Below are 16878 nucleotides of genomic sequence, written 5' to 3'. Positions count from 1 at the left end.
AAAAAAACAGTTTGATTCGTGCACCCTGTATACAATGACAATGTACCTGTCTAGCAACAATATTATTACAGCGATATTGATAAAGAATAAGGCTATAACATATTAAAAAAATTACTTAAATCGGACATCAGGTTTAGGAAATACAAGACATTAAAAATGACCCATTTTTTGAGGTGCCCGTTTTCTCTGCCGGTGAGTGTAGCTTAATAGTTCAAGAATTCTCAATAAATCGTAGGCAGATTGCTAAAAGTCGCAAAAAATAGTACTATGAACATCGAAATGGTGGATCGGAGTTGCCAATATTTTTGTCGTCTGAAAACATGCTTATTTACTATTTTTGTCATTTCGGATTATTACTGTTAAAGAAAGCACCGATAGTGTTTTTGATAATTATTGTTGATGAGAAAATCAACAAGTTCATTTATCGAATATCTTTTATCGTTTTGGAATACAAATTATAGTATGTAAACAAATTAAAGATGCATGTATAATGTGAAAAATTATATAAATATTAATGCGGTATAAAACGAAATACTAAATAATTATTGACTTTAACAAATTAAAACAGGCAAAATATTTTTCTGAAATATGATATGATAATGATGAAGACAATGAATTTATCACTTAAAATTAACATGAATCATATTTTAAAGGCCATAGTTGACGTGAGGTAAGCAATGCTCTGACGTGATGCAAGCAATGCTCACCTCACACGTGAATTATATCTCAAAATAAGCCGTGAAGCTTGCCATTCAATTCATTTTTCTACGTTGTTCAGAGGCAAGGTTATTACATATCTTATAAATATTATAAAATACCAAAAAATACTAGAAAAATACTAAATACTAAAATACTAAATAGAAATATTATAAATACCATCTCGTTAATGTTTAATTTATTTCTACAGTTGGATGAGATTCAAATAATTTCCTCTTTTGTTTATGTTTCATTTGCGTAATTAATCCACCAGGTTTTAATTTACACAAAGAAGATATTGCTTATTATTTAACTTCTGTGATAAGGTTTGGAACTTGGACAGCAAGGAAAACTAACGAAGAAATACTAAGAAAGGCCAAAAAAGATAGAGAATTACTAAAGACTGTTAAACTTCGCCTATATAAATAGTAAATACCAAGAATATTGCTCTTTTCCATAGTACTGAATTTTTTTTCAATTATCCTGGTTTTTATAGCGTTATCCGCCTTCCGGTTGTCAGCTGTCAAAAGATAGAGAAGGAAGGACCTATCTACTAAATACTAGTTTAGCTTTTAAAGTTTTATCGTGACAAAAAAAAAAGGAAAATTAGTGTGTTTTTTATATGTCGTGTATGGATAATATGAAGTACTTGATATTCGATATACACAAATATACAGTGCATTCATAAAGTGTGGAAACGGTCTATTACCTCATGACTTAATTATTTTCAGAGTTAAAGCTCTGACAGGTCGATTTTTATTTTTAAATTATGATTTTTTAACGTATAGTATATAATAGTGACGTCATCGATGATTTTTTTAAATAGGAATAGGGGTCGTGTGGTAACTAATTTGAAAGGTGATTCAATTCTCTATTCAGTAATATAAACATTCACATCATTATTTATACAGAGTGGCCAATAAATAATTTTTAAATTAAAATAATTGACGCAAAAAGAAGAATATATGTAATTTATTTAACTCAAAATACATTTTACTAATGGCACATAATATAAAAAAAAATGTTTATTTCATAAATAAACATTGCTTTTCGCTTAAATTAAATGTCAAACAGCCACACACTTGCCTCTTGGCAGTTTGAACATTTAATTTATGCGAAAAGCAATGTTTATTTGTCAAATAAACATTTTTTCTCTTTTCTGACAGCAGTAAAATGTATTTTGAGTTAAATAAATTACATAATATTCTTTTTTGACGCCAATTTAATTCAAAAATTATTTTTTTGGCCACCCGGTATAAATAATGATGTTAATGTTTATATTACTGAATAGAGAATGGAATCAATGAGCTACCACACGACTCCTATTCCCATTTAAAAAAATCATCGATGACGTCATCACGCCCAAATCAATGACGTCACTATTATGGGATATACGTCAAAAAATCACAATTTAAAAATAAAAATCGACCCTAGTTTTAACTCTGAAAATAATTAAGTCATGAGATAATAGACCGTTTCTACACTTTATGAATGCGTATATTCTACCCAAAAGATAAGATTGCAAAATAGCTATTTGTATAACAAGGGAGGAAAGTGCTACTTTTCCTCCCGAGAAGTAATCATTCAAGGGAGGAAAAGGCACTTTACTCCCATGTTATACATATGGTTTTTCCACTTTCCTCAAATTAATAACAAGTCATTTTTTCATTTTTACTTTATTTATGTAACTGACCAACACCCAACACAATGTATTAAAACTAAAACTAACAAGTAGGCACAATATAACTGTCAACTGTCAAATATAAATCAAATTATTAATGTAAACATTGTTAAATCAAAATAACAATTTACTGTTTTTTACCATTCTGCAAAATACAGAGTGTTTTATAAATAAACGTTAAAATGTATAGATACTTACGTAATAGAAAATAGATATTGTACAGGGCGTTAATAAGTTATATTTCATGAATGAAATACCATGACGTCACTTTTACTTTTCCTCCCTAGGGAGCAAAAGTACAACTTTGCTCCCTACAATCAGGTCCGGAAAAGTATACTTTCGGTAGAGGTAGGTGGAAAAAATGTTTTCCACCTACCTCTACCGAAAGTATACTTTTCCGGACCTGATTGTAGGGAGCAAAGTTGTACTTTTCCTCCCTAGGGAGGAAAATATTTTTCCTCCCTAGGGAGGAAAAGTAAAAGTGACGTCATGGTATTTCATTCATGAAATATAACTTATTGACGCCCTGTATAATATCTATTTTCTATTACGGAGTATCTATACATTTTAACATTTATAAAACATCCTGTATTTTGCAGAATGGTAAAAAACAGTAAAATGTTATTTTGATTTAACAATGTTTACATTAATAATTTGACTTATATTTGACAGTTGACAGTTATATTGTCCCTACTTGTTGTTTTAGTTCTAATAAATTTTGTTGGTTAGTTACGTTACATAAATAAATTAAGTAAAAATGAAAAAATGACTTGTTATTTGAGGAAGGTGGAAAACCCATATGTATAACATGGGAGTAAAGTGCCTTTTCCTCCCTTGAATGATTACTGCCCTCCGCTACGCGTCGGGCAGTAAACTTCATTCTCGGGAGGAAAAGTTACACTTTCCTCCCTTGTTATACAAATAGCTATTTCCTTGTAGGGAGGAAAAGTAAAAGTGACGTCATGGTATTTAATTTATAAAATATAACTTATTCACGCCCTGTACAATATCTATTTTCTATTACGTAAGTATCTATACATTTTAAAGTTTATTTAAAAACACTCTGTATTTTGCAGAATGGTAAAAAACAGTAAATTGTTATTCTGATTTAAAAATGTTTGCATTAATAATTTGACTTATATTTTTGACAGTTGAGTTATATTGTACCTACTTGTTAGTTTTAGTTCTAATAAATTTTGTTGGTTAGTTACATAAATAAATGTAAAAATGAAAAAATGACTTGTTATTTGAGGAAGGTGGAAAAACCATATGTATAACATGGGAGTAAAGTGCCTTTTCCTCCCTTAAATGATTACTGCCCTCCGCTACGCGTCTCCACTTTCCTCCCTTGTTATACAAATAGCTATTTCTAGCCCTTTGTTCTTTCTTTCCATATATAGATATATATTTGTATTATATTCCCCATTGACATTTTGGTTATGTAATTAATAATGTTGATTCAAATGATATTCAAAGAAAAATATCAGATTATTCACTTCCTTAGCAATGAATCACCTCTTTATTCTAATGTTAATTATTTCTTTGTTCTGAATTACTAACTTACAATATTCTTACTTTGATGATATAACTTGAAATTTGCAGGGAATCCCTATTATATACATTTTATATATGTATATTAGTATGCAATGCATAGTGGACTATATTTTCAAAACCCCGTCTTAATCATTGGCAAAGGTAATGACGAAACGTTTTTGTGGGATGAGTTACCACATCAGAATTACACCACGACTCGTATAAATATAGAAAACCACGAAAATATCTTCAATATGATATTATCATGTCGGTTCGTAATTCTCGAAACCGAAAAATTCATCGTTCAAGGTGTGTCAACCCAGTTTTTTGTTTTGTAATGAAAACAATAGCGAATTTCTTCACAATAAAACGATTTCCAAACTGTGTATAGTTGCGGCACAAACAGCACTTGAATAATTGGCGAGTTTCATCAATTTATCAAATCGTCTTTTTCCTACTTAGACCTGCGTTTAAAGAACGCTGAGAGAAGTAATAGTGTTTGATTTTGATTGTTGGCAATTTGAGATATAAAAATAACATTATTTTTTATTTGGGAACGAGCTTATACCAAGATGATTGTTTTGTTGACTAGTTTAACAGAATTACAAATGATGTCACATTAATGATTATGCTTAGACAGTGAGGAATTTAATGGTCCCTACAAATTTATTTGATAAAATTAGTAAATATCTTGTAAAAACAAAAAAAAAAGAAACGTAAAAAACAAATCTAAAGTGTAATTTTTATTATACATTATAATCAATTGTGGTCTATAACCATAAAAATACAATATAAATTTTTATTTTCGATCTTTAGGATTCTCTTCACCAATTATTATTGACCGTAGGATTTCAATACAAGTTCAACCACGATTGTATCCTTTATGCCTTCGAGAGTACTGAAGAAGAAATCAAGGAGAGTAAAATATGTGAAAACTGTGAGGTTTCCTCACATTTTTTTCCTCGTTTCCTCAAATTTGGATTCCGCAGAGGCGTAGGTACCCGTGAAGCTCTCTTTGCATTCAACGTACTAATCCAGAGATGCTTGGATGTGAACCAAGATATGTACGTCTGTATCATAGATTACAGCAACGCTTTCGATAAAGTCTAACACAAAGAGCTAATGGACGTCCTCAAAGCAAAACAATTACAACACAATGACCAAACTATAACAAATCTATATTATAAATAGCGGGCACACATACGCATTAATGAACACACATCAGAAGAGTCCGAAATTAAAAAATGAGTGTGACAGGGGTGTGTATTGTCACCACTACTATTCAATGCATACTCTGAATAAATTATGAAAGGAGCTCTTGAGGGAGAAACAGCATGAATACAGGTTAATGGAGCACCAATTAACAACATTAGATATGCGGACGATACTATCATAATAGCGGGCAACCTTCAAAATCTCCAAAACCTAATGAACAAGACAGTTGAGTATGGAGAAGAATATGGATTATCAATAAACATCAGAAAAACTAAATTTATGAATAATGATGAAAGCCTGACAATTAACGGTAAAACTTTAGAACAAGTTGAAAACTACAACTATCTTGGCACAATAATTAATCACACAAACGATTACTCCAAAGAAATCAAAGTTCGAATAGAGAAAGCATGAAAAAACTTGCAATAAAACGAGAAATGTACTTTGTGCAAGAGAACTGAAATTAGACTTGAGTGTCAGACTGGCAAGGTAGTGGTAGTATATTTTCTCGACTCTGCTTTACGGGATAGAAGTATGAACACTTAACGCGTCGACTGCTAAAAAATTGGAAGCATTTGAACTGTGGGTGTATAGAAGAATCCTGAAGATATTATGGACCAAGCATGTAACACACAACGAAGTCATGAGAAGAGTCAACAAAAGAATGGAAATACTGGAAACCATCAAGACACGCAAGCTGCAATACCTGGGGCACGTTATGCATAATGAGAGATACAATATACTTCAATTAATTATACAAGGGATTATATACAATTATATACGCAAAAGAAATGAATATGAAAATATCAGTCCAAAAAACAAAAAGCTTAGTAATTGCCAAAGAACCAATAAGATGCAAATTCGAGTTAGACAATCAAACTATACAACAAGTAATGACTTTCAAATATCTGGGAATTAATCTATCAGCCGACAACAATATCGAAGAAGAGGTAAAAGACCAAATAATTAAAGCCAGTAGAACGGCCGGATGCCTAAACGAAAAACAAACACCTAAGATTGGAAACAAAGGCCCGAATATATAAGTCAGTTATTAGGCCAGTTATGACTTACACGGCCGAAACAAGACCAGATACAAGCAAAACACGAAGACATCTGGAAACCAACGAAATGAAGATCTTAAGAAGGATTGCTGGAAAAGGACTACAGGATAGGGTAAGAAGTGAGGAAATCAGACGCATATGTGGAGTAGACAATATAAATACCTGGGTAAAGAACAGAAAAGAAGAGTGGAATGAGCACATAAGCAGGATGTCTGAATCAAGGATAGTAAGAATAGCCAGGGACAAGTCACCGTTAGGCAGGAGAAGTACAGGACGCCCAAGGAAAAGGTGGAATGACAACTTAGGGGCAGAATGAAAGGCACCGTTGAAGAAAAACAGGCAGTACTGCCTATATAAAAGAAGAAGAACAAGAAGAAGAATTATACAAGGGAAAATCCAGGGCAAGAGAAGTGTAGGAAGGAGAAGAATCTCATGGTTGCGTAACTTGAGGGAATGGTACGGATGCACATCAATCGAACTATTCAGAGCAGCAGCATCTAAGATCAGAATAGCCACGATGATTGCCAACCTCCGTCGCGGAGATGGCACGTAAAGAAGAAGTGAGGTTTCCTAGGGAAATCTGCACAAAATTACACAAATTCATTACACAAAAAGACATACCTAAGGGTCGTGGTTGAATTTCGTACTGAAATCTGACGGTCTATTAAATAATTGTGTGTTTGAGTTTTTAGCAAAAAAACTAGTATAGTGTATTTTCTAACCTACTCGTTGATATTTTTTATTACGTCACATATTTCGAGAAGAGACCCACGCTGAAGTTAAAAAAATATGTACTTCGTGTATATGTATACGAAATAAATAACTAGTTATATTTAAAAGAACAGACATTTATTTTAAAAACATTTCACTCTGACTATTTTTTATTTGGAAACGGCAACATTGGAAAACAGGAAGTATTTAGTAATGTATAAAGATTAGAATCATCTACTTTGAAGTGCATGGTTCCACGTGTTTAGCTGAATTAGGCAATAGAAGTTGCCTCATACGCATACTTCGGACCAGCTATCTGTATTTTTAATAACGTTACTGTTGGTATATATTTGTAATTCTAAAGGAAAATTAGTGAAGCAAATGATTTTTTAAGGTGTGGTATATAGAGAATATGGTGATTTAACCAATGCTACAATGTTATATTTGTTTCAAAGTAAATAAAACAAAATTTTGCAATTAAACCTACGATATGCGACTAAATCAAAGGCAAATATACATATATAGGAAACAGGGGAGATACGTGAAGAAAAACTTAATAATCGAACAACAATATCAAGAAGAGACATGAAAAAAGTAAATCGTAGGCTCAAACTTACTACACACAACACACAACTAGAAAAATAAGTAGAGAAGAAAATAAATATATATTTGCAATTTATTAAAGAATAATCATTCAAATCGTTTACCCACACTGACTTTCGTTGCTTAATCATACAAAAAACTACTGCTAGTGCTTCAGGTATGTTATTTTGCAACGACAAGATGAAAATAACACACACTATATAGCGGCCAAGCAAATTTGCCAACATCACAGCCACCTATACGAAATGAAGCAATTGCTACTTTATTTATATCTTGATTCTTAATTTCAAAATCCTGACTAGTTATTGACTTTCTGGCTGTTTCACAAAATATAATTTCATTATCGTTTCAGTTAGCAGTCTAATGTAAGGTATAATTTAGCTTTTGTTAATGAGAAGTGATTTCAGACGAATTTGTTTGTAAATAGCAATTTTTCTGGATTTTGAAATGTCAAGAGTAGATATTAAGTTTTTTTAATTGTATTTTTAAATATACATTTGAAGACAATTTTTATGGCTCAAAACATTAATATTATAACTGCTAGAATACAGACGAGAAGAAAAACGCCCTAATACCTATAATAAGAAAATGAGTTTTTCTCACGATAAACTATCTGTAACAATTCTGCCATTGCAATGTCCAAAATATCAAAAAAATAATTATTTTAAGCATTTCAAACACAAACACATACAATTATGTTATTGAGGGCTACTAACTGTGGAATAAAATATCTCCCATATAAATATCTTCATGTTTCAACTCGATTATCTGAGACACCTGGACCACTACTCAATGACATATCCAGATACCTTCTGTAAAATAAACATAAAATAATCTTATGCTCTTAACGAGATTAAATTTTGTCTACAAAGACTCTTTATTATGCACCATAGCAAATCTACCTGTCCCATGAAAAACTCAACGTTTACCACTTGACACCACATTAAAAAATTTCGCCAACAGTTTTATCTAATGCCTTTGTCGGTGAGTGCTTTGACTGCCTTGTGCAGAGAAGTGTAGAAGCTTTTTTCGTAGTTATATAAATGTCTAGCTACAGCCATAACGTGCTGAGGCGATTCAGGTAAAAGTTAAAACACGAAAAACTTGTTGCAGAATTACATTTTTGCTTCGGACTTCACGCTGGTCCCTGTTTGTGCCTATTAGTAGGACAAAAGATATGTTTGACATCCGGTTTCTCACAGTCGGGTACTAAGTCTTCCGGTAGGGGTTCCAAAGGAAATAATAGTAAGAAAAGGCTCTACCCATGTAATGGTAGATAATCCATTACAGTATTTTTTATAAATCGCTATTAAAATTTATTTACAACAGTCATGAATGTCATAAACGAATTTTTTACTTTCATGCTAAAATCAATAATTTTAAAATTTGTGGCGAATGTGTTTTCAGATAGATATTACAGAATTACGGAATAGCCAGATTAAAGAACAATCTGACCCCAAAAAAAATAAAGGAAGGATGAAAATTTGGGAATAGGTAGTTGCAATTGTCTATTATTATATAAGAAAAAGTTTACAATTCTACATCCCCTCCATCTTTCAAAAATGGAGGGGAATACCCTCCTCTCGAAGGTGAAAAATATACATTCAAAATAAGTCCGGAATTGGATAAAATGACTAATTCTAAGCAACTTTTGTTCTATAGAGTTTTTTCCCTAAGTCGATACTTTTCGAGTTATTTGCAAGTGAATATGTTCATTTTTAACAGATAAAAACATGTTTTTGGACGATTTTTCAGAAATAACTCAAAAAGTAAGTATTTGAGCCAAAAATATAGCTTATAAAAAACTGAAAAAAATGGTGTATGCTTGAGGTCTGTAGACCCAGTAGAAGCAGAGTTGTAGCTAATGAAAAGTAGGTGCTTCTTCATCAAATTCCAAATCGAATATTTCAATGTGAAATAACCCAAAAACGGAGAACTTTTTTGGGAAAATACATTTCAACTTTTTTAGTGTTTAAAAAAAAACGTTTATTTTTGGTTTTTAAAAAAACTTTTAACATTAAAAGTAAGTGAAAAATGGTGTATGCTTGAGGTCTGTAGACCCAGTAGAAGCAGAGTTGTAGCTAATGAAAAGTAGGTTCTTCTTCATCAAATTCCAAATCGAATATTTCAATGTGAAATAACCCAAAAACGGAGAACTTTTTTGGGAAAATACATTTCAACTTTTTTAGTGTTTAAAAAAAAACGTTTATTTTTGGTTTTTAAAAAAACTTTTAACATTAAAAGTAAGTGAGTTACGCTCAAGATATTGTTGGTCCCTTTTTTTTTGGTAAAAAAATCGCGAAAATCATCCCCTAATTAGCATCACAAATAAATTTTATCATTACCAATTCACAAGTTACTTTGCTTATGTATTTTTTATATGATCTGTAAGTTGTGTAGCAAAAAGCTGTAGTTAAAATTGCTTGAACGAGTAACTAATCACGAGTTGTGGCAAATTTTAAACAGCCATAGCATAACCAATTTTGGTCTAACAAGAAAACAAAAAAGCACAAATATTCAGAAAATAAGCAAAACGTACATTTTATTACTCCTTAAGATTTTTGATATTACTTATAATTTTTAAGTTAATTTCATGAACAATTCCATTTTTTTTCAAAATTAAAAAAAAAATGTTTTATTTTAAACCCAATTTTTTTCAAAAATGAGAACTTTGAACCAATGAAACTTATAGATATTATAAAAAAAAATACATAAGTAAAGTAACTTGTGAAGCGGTAATGATTAATTTTATTTCGGAAAGCTAATTAGGGGGTGACTTTCGCGATTTTTGTACCAAAACATGAAAGGGACCAACAAGATTTTGAGCGTAACTCACTTATTTTTAATATTAGAAGTTTTTTTAAAAAACAAAAATAAACCTTTTTTTAAACACTTTGAAAAAGTTGTAATGAATTTTCCCCGAAAAGTGCTCTGTTTTTTGGTTATTTCACATTGAAATATTTGATTTGGAATTTGACGAAGAAGCTACAACTCTGCTTCTGCTGGGTTTGCAGACGTCAAGCTGACACCATTTTTTCAATTTTTTATAAGCTATATTTTTACTAACAATATCTTTTTCGCTAGAATACTTACTTTTTGAGTTATCTGCAAAAAACCGTCCAAAAACATGTGTTTTTTTCGTTAAAAATGAATATATTATTATTCCCTAGTAAATAACTTGAAAAGTATTGACTTAGTGAAAAAACTCTATAGAGCAAAAGTTGCTTAGAATTAGTCCCGAGAAAATAGTTTTCATCCCGTATTTTCCAATTTTTGTAAAATGGAGGGGATGTAGAATTGTAAACTTTTTCTTATATAATAATAGACAATTTCAACTACCTATTCCCAAATTGTCATCCTTCCTTTATTTTTTTGGAGGTTTTCGTAAAATTTTGTGTTCCTTGATAGGGCTGGAAGAACGAACAGAATCAAAGAATTAGTGAATACAAAGGAATTACTTATAGAATATAGAAATACTTAAGCCAGAAAAACAGCTACCCTGGCACGGAAATATGATAAAAGATAATCAACTACTCAGGGGCGTCATTTAAAATTTTGATTGAGGGGGCAAGCATTATATATACAATACATTATATATGATGTAATGATGAAAATTGATGTATTTTTTTGTAAATTTCAGTCATACGGGGGGGGGGGGGGACAAATGCCCTATCAAATGACGCCCCTGCAACTACTACCAATAAATCCATATTGTTCAACATGGATCCCAAAGAGACGAATAAAAATCTAAAACAGAAAAAATCATAATATAATAATATAATATGATGATAATATTATTGAAGTTGAAAAAATATATATATTGGAAATTATTATTTAGTCTATTGTTAACATTTTTGCTTTCGTATCTGCAACTCCAAAAATAATTTTGTGGAATTGTATGTATGTATAATATAAAATACATTTGAAATTGCAATTGGGAATGACAGGCGTAGGAAATGAAGATACTTGATTATACAACTATAAATAATATTATGTACTTGATTCTGTGTGTATAATCATAGAAACGACTTTCTTTGCATTCTAAAATATGCTTCAACAAACTTATTACTGTTACTATTGTTTATACGTAGGCCAAAATAGAGACAAGTATTCGCAATAAATTCAAATTAATATTCTATCGTTGGTAATAAGGAAGGGGCCAGTTTCAGGATTCACAATATATAGCCAATTATTAAGCTCAGTAGACGAAACTATATAAGATATAAGTATGACATATTTTAGGAATGTTTAGGAAAGCACCTATTTTCTAGAGAAATTCATCCTCACTGATGGGACAACAGTTGAATGTATGATATATTGACGTAGATAGGTTTAAAAAAATGTTAATTTAAAAAGGATTTTTTTACACGGAATATAATGCAATACAACATCAACACATTTAAAAAAGATCTTGTGAGTATATCAATTTAAAATATCTGACATAATTGTTGCTTTTTTATCAGCCATTCTTTCATTATTATATTATGTCATCGTAAAATCTAACAGTTTTATCGAAATCACAAAAAATCATTCTAAATTTAAGACAAAAAGATAAAACAAAAACATTTATTTTAAAATAACTTTGAATGCAAAAATTCAATATTAATCCGTAGTATTTTGAAATAGTAGATAACCTTAGCATCAAAGAAAAACTGCCAATTAAGGAACATCCACCCACCAATTATTAAACATTTCAACCTTTAAACTTGACCCCCGGTTAACAATTTTGACAGCATTTAGTTATAGAGATTAAATTTAATATGGCTGCTGGCCAAGTTGTTAACGCGATGTTATTTTAGTCAAGGATTCAAAAAATTGCATCACATCGATGAGTACAGCGCCCAACTGGCCCGTTCAACACTAAGTGAAATCGGAAATCCTGCAAATGCAGGAATTTTGTCGCTTTATCGGTTCTCTTCTATCTTCAATTTTATCTTTAGTGATGCGTTGTCGAAAGCTATATTTCTAATTGCTCATGTGAAAAATTTTCTTTTTTTTATCTAGGTTAATAGGTTCTTACTTTTTTATTCTTTGGAAAACTTCAATTTCCGTTGTATGACCGATTCGTATTTTGAGTATTTTTAAATAACTCCACTGTAACCTGTAATAGGAATTACAAAATCGGAGTACTCGAATTCATAAATGTTTATCTATGAATGGAAATTATGAATTAAGAAAATCACACTGATTATTTAGTTTAGATATTATACTCACAAAAGGAAGATATTAGGGCCCAGGAAAAAGTGAAATTAGGACGGAGCAATAAATTCAGTCCAGCCCACAATATAATTCTGAAAATCAGAGAGAAATCAAAAATATTTTAAACAAAATCATTACTTACCCGGATTTTACAATCCTCTAATTAGAAAAAGAAGAGCTGTGCCATTAAGAATAATAACTTAGACTTAGAGAACACTACCCAAAAAATAACAGCGATAATTCCATCAATACACAAAAGAACTTTATACCATTGAAATGTATTAATGGTTTTTTCGAACAAATGTCAAAAATCCTATCTGGGCTAGAATCTTTGAATCCAATCCAACATAAATGTTGGATACACAGCATCCAAAACATCCACTAAATAGTTTTGTAAATTCAAATCTATTGTTAATAAATACAGTCAATCAGATGATAAATTAAATTTGTGTAAAGATGTGGTTGATAAATTAAATTGTAAACACCGTAACTCGTCATATATTGGACATACGCATACTATTTACATATACGCATTATTGCACATAAAAACACTACAAGAAACCTAACCTAATATATAAACCTAACATTACTGCATTAGCTAAACATTTTCTATAGAAAGTAATCATTCTTTTGATTTTGAAAATGTACATTTTCAAAATAAAATAAAAAAAAATACGGACCACCGTGAAGATCATAGAAAAATGAAGGATTGATGATTGGAAGGCGGAGACTGGGAAAATCGTCAAAAATGGAAGTCCTGGCTGACGGAAGATAACCTAACCTTTATATATATAGATTTTAGAAAGGGAGTTAAATTATAATAAAATATGTATGTATATTGGAGGTGATGCATAAAGGAGGAGAACAATAGCGTTTTATTAATCCCATACCGAAAAACAAAGGAAATTGAGCCAAAAAAGTGTGCTAAAACTGTAAATTAGGTTGAGATTAAACATTTTTTTTAACAAAAATATTGTTTTTCTTTTTTTATTTAGATAAGATAAGGTTTTGCGTAGGATACCTTCAACAATTATTATTCATTGTGTCAAATAACTATTGTCTACTTTAATCTTTTAAGATAAAACATTCTTGATAAGCCCAAAATAAAATGATACCTATACAAAATTTACAAAAAAATTACTACCTACATGAAAGTGATAACTACAACAAAAAGGAATTCGAATTTCACGTACGGTTTTGGCCAGTCCACCCCTGTTGACGCATTATCGATTTCTCAATAGCCGCTTGTTCTTTCGATCAGCGATCTGGTTGTCTCCCTTCATTTCTATTTCTTGTTCTCTCTGGACGTTGAGAAATTTTATTTCTCAAAGAGTTTTGCCGCAACTATTACATATTACATTGCATTACATGTGTCAAGTGTGTACAGGCGATTTTGAAACATTAATGATCTGGGATTGGATCTCGTCACAAAATTAACCGAATAAATTGCTATGATTATTTAACAATAAGTACTTACACAGCGTTTGGATTCTTTCTCAAAAATATACAGTGTAGAAATATTCAATTCAATGTATGTATAAACTTTTCGAGTTCCTTGTTCATTCTATGTTTAAGAAACGACCAATTTTTTAGGATAAAAAGACAAAAAACAGTGGTTTGATCTTGATACATCTAATGTTGGACATAGACCTCCCCTTCACCTTTCACTTGCAGATCTATGCATGGGGTAGACATGAAGCTTTTGCACCTTACAATTTGTATACTTTGGATGACAATATTAAGGCACGGCCCCTCCCTGCCATTAGTAGAGCATTTGCATATCTGGAACCTGCGTGGTTTTCAGGTTATCTAACATTTCATTTATCTCTTTTTCGCCTAATGGTCATCATAATCTTATTAAATATTTCTTCTCTTTTTCTAATAGTTTTACTGTGAAGTTTCCAAGTCTGTTTTGCGATTTGACTGTTAAAATCTTTAACTGAGGTTTCTTATTTAGATATTTCTCCTTCTATTTGGAAATTATATTTTCATTATTTGTCTTTTAATCACTATTTAGTAGTGGCGGCTCGTGATTTTTTCAATAGGGGAGGCTATACCTAACTGTAAATTATCTAGACAAATTTGCACTAGCAAAAAAAATCCGCCAAAAAAATCGAATTTAAGGCCCCATTTTTTTGACCATTTTTTATTTACATTTTATAATATCATCATAATTCATAATTATTTCATAATATATCATTTTAAAAATAGTTAGTATAATTGTAAAAGTGTATTACAAAAGTTTGTGTCGTTTATTTGTTAACAATTCTATCTCTAAATAATTGATGGATTCGACCGTTACTTGGTGGAAGTTCATTTTATCTAACAATAAAACACTGAAAACGTTTGTTTTCTATACTTCCACAAAATTTATTACAACTAAGTGACTACAGCTGTTTCGACAGAGTGCCTTTCTCAAGTGATTTAGTTTACAATGGTTTGCCTATTCAAAGTCTTTAACTGAAGAGGTTGAGGAGTGGGGAGCTGTTTGTCTCGAGTTGGTCATTCAGAATTATATCTGTATTTTTCAATTTGTTAATTTCCATAGATTCTAATAAAGATAGCTTAAGGCCTTTATTTTGAATATGCAGAATTTGAAACTGTTCATTAAAAGAATGATTATGATCTAGAAGGTGAAGTGCGTATGTAGAAGTGTCTGTTTTTCTATTGTTGAAAGCCCTTTTGTGTTCTGCTATCCGTTTGTCAAAGGTTCTGCCAGTTTGACCGATGTAAGTTTTCGGACAGTCACCACAAGTTAGTTTGTACACACCACTCTGTAGTTGCTTTCTCTTACAACAACTTAAGTAAATATATTAAGAAGAATAAAAGCCGAAAGAGAAAGCAACTACAGAGTGGTGTGTACAAACTAACTTGTGGTGACTGTCCGAAAACTTATATCGGTCAAACTGGCAGAACCTTTGACAAACGGATAGCAGAACACAAAAGGGCTTTCAACAATAGAAAAACAGACACTTCTATATTCATAATCATTCTTTTAATGAACAGTTTCAAATTCTGCATATTCAAAATAAAGGCCTTAAGCTATCTTTATTAGAATCTATGGAAATTAATAAATTGAAAAATACAGATATAATTCTGAATGACCAACTCGAGACAAACAGCTCCCCACTCCCCTTCATTTTGAGACCTATTTTATTTGGCTGCTGCTTTAATTCCTTCATACTTTTATAAGCGTGGAGAAGTATTTATAGAGAGATAGAGAGAAGTGAATATTGGTAAAGTAATGGTTAGTTGACATTTATATATTTTTGAAAATATTTGATAAAACTTACTTTTGTTGATCTGCGAACACGAACTTCCTTAATTTCAAATCTCTCAAAACGATCCCATTTTCGTGGCACACCTGAACCGTCTCCGCGATTTGCCTAAATAGCTTCTTTGCCTCGGATTCCCGAAGCCTTTTTCTCGATCTCACGTAGGAATGTAGATCGCCGTGAGCCTTGGGGAATACTAGGTACAGGTAACGATTCCGGGCTATCACTTCGTGAATCGACGAGATCCGCGGGTGGAAATCCAGTTTGTAATGGGCTGACACTAGGGAATGACTTTCCCTCGACACAATCTATAAAAGAAACAAAGAAATCAACCAAAAAATCGGACATATATGTGTATTATCAGTAGTACCTAATTACGCGAGAGGTCTAAAATAATTATCGATTTGTGTCCCGAATGACACCAGTTTTAATTTCACGACCCGAAGGGGAGTGAAATTTTGTCAAAGTGTCACGAGGGCAAAACAAATCGATAATTCGAGCTCGAGAGTAATTCGGTAAGATTATTCCATGGATAAAACTGTCTTAAAATCATTTTAACTAATATTTTATTGATACCTTCGCCTGAACATTTGCTAAACCTGTTTCTTGTTGTTTTCTGCGACAAGTTGTAAAACATTAATTGTCATTAATGTCACTGAATGTATTTTTGTGTAGCAACGAAGGGCATCTGACGTAATATACTTAACGACGGGAAATTATCAAAAATTATCAATTTAATTTAGATTTCTGTAGCTATTGTTCAGAATCTCCTATGAATGAAATAATCAAAAAGTATCAGTAGTAATTGCACGAGAGCTCTAAAGTTATCGACTTATTTCCCGAGTGACACTTTAAAAGTTTTTAAAAAGTCATCACTTTTATAATTTTTAAAACATTAATTGTC

General features: G+C 31.2%; 1 protein-coding gene across 1 annotated transcript in view; it reads right to left on the bottom strand.

The window, feature by feature from the left end:
- The window catches only part of LOC126890207 (tribbles homolog 2), a 169100-nt gene that overhangs the window by 99534 nt on the left and 52688 nt on the right, over nt 1-16878 (bottom strand). The window contains exon 3 of the mRNA XM_050659060.1: nt 15993-16282. Coding sequence (XP_050515017.1) covers nt 15993-16282 — 290 coding nt within the window. The remainder of the gene's footprint in view (nt 1-15992; nt 16283-16878) is intronic.

Source organism: Diabrotica virgifera, chromosome 8 (genome assembly GCF_917563875.1).
Source record: "Diabrotica virgifera virgifera chromosome 8, PGI_DIABVI_V3a".
NCBI classification, from domain to species: domain Eukaryota; kingdom Metazoa; phylum Arthropoda; class Insecta; order Coleoptera; family Chrysomelidae; genus Diabrotica; species Diabrotica virgifera.
The sequence above is the reverse complement of the archived record's forward strand: the minus strand, read 5'-3'. Positions and strand labels throughout refer to the sequence as shown.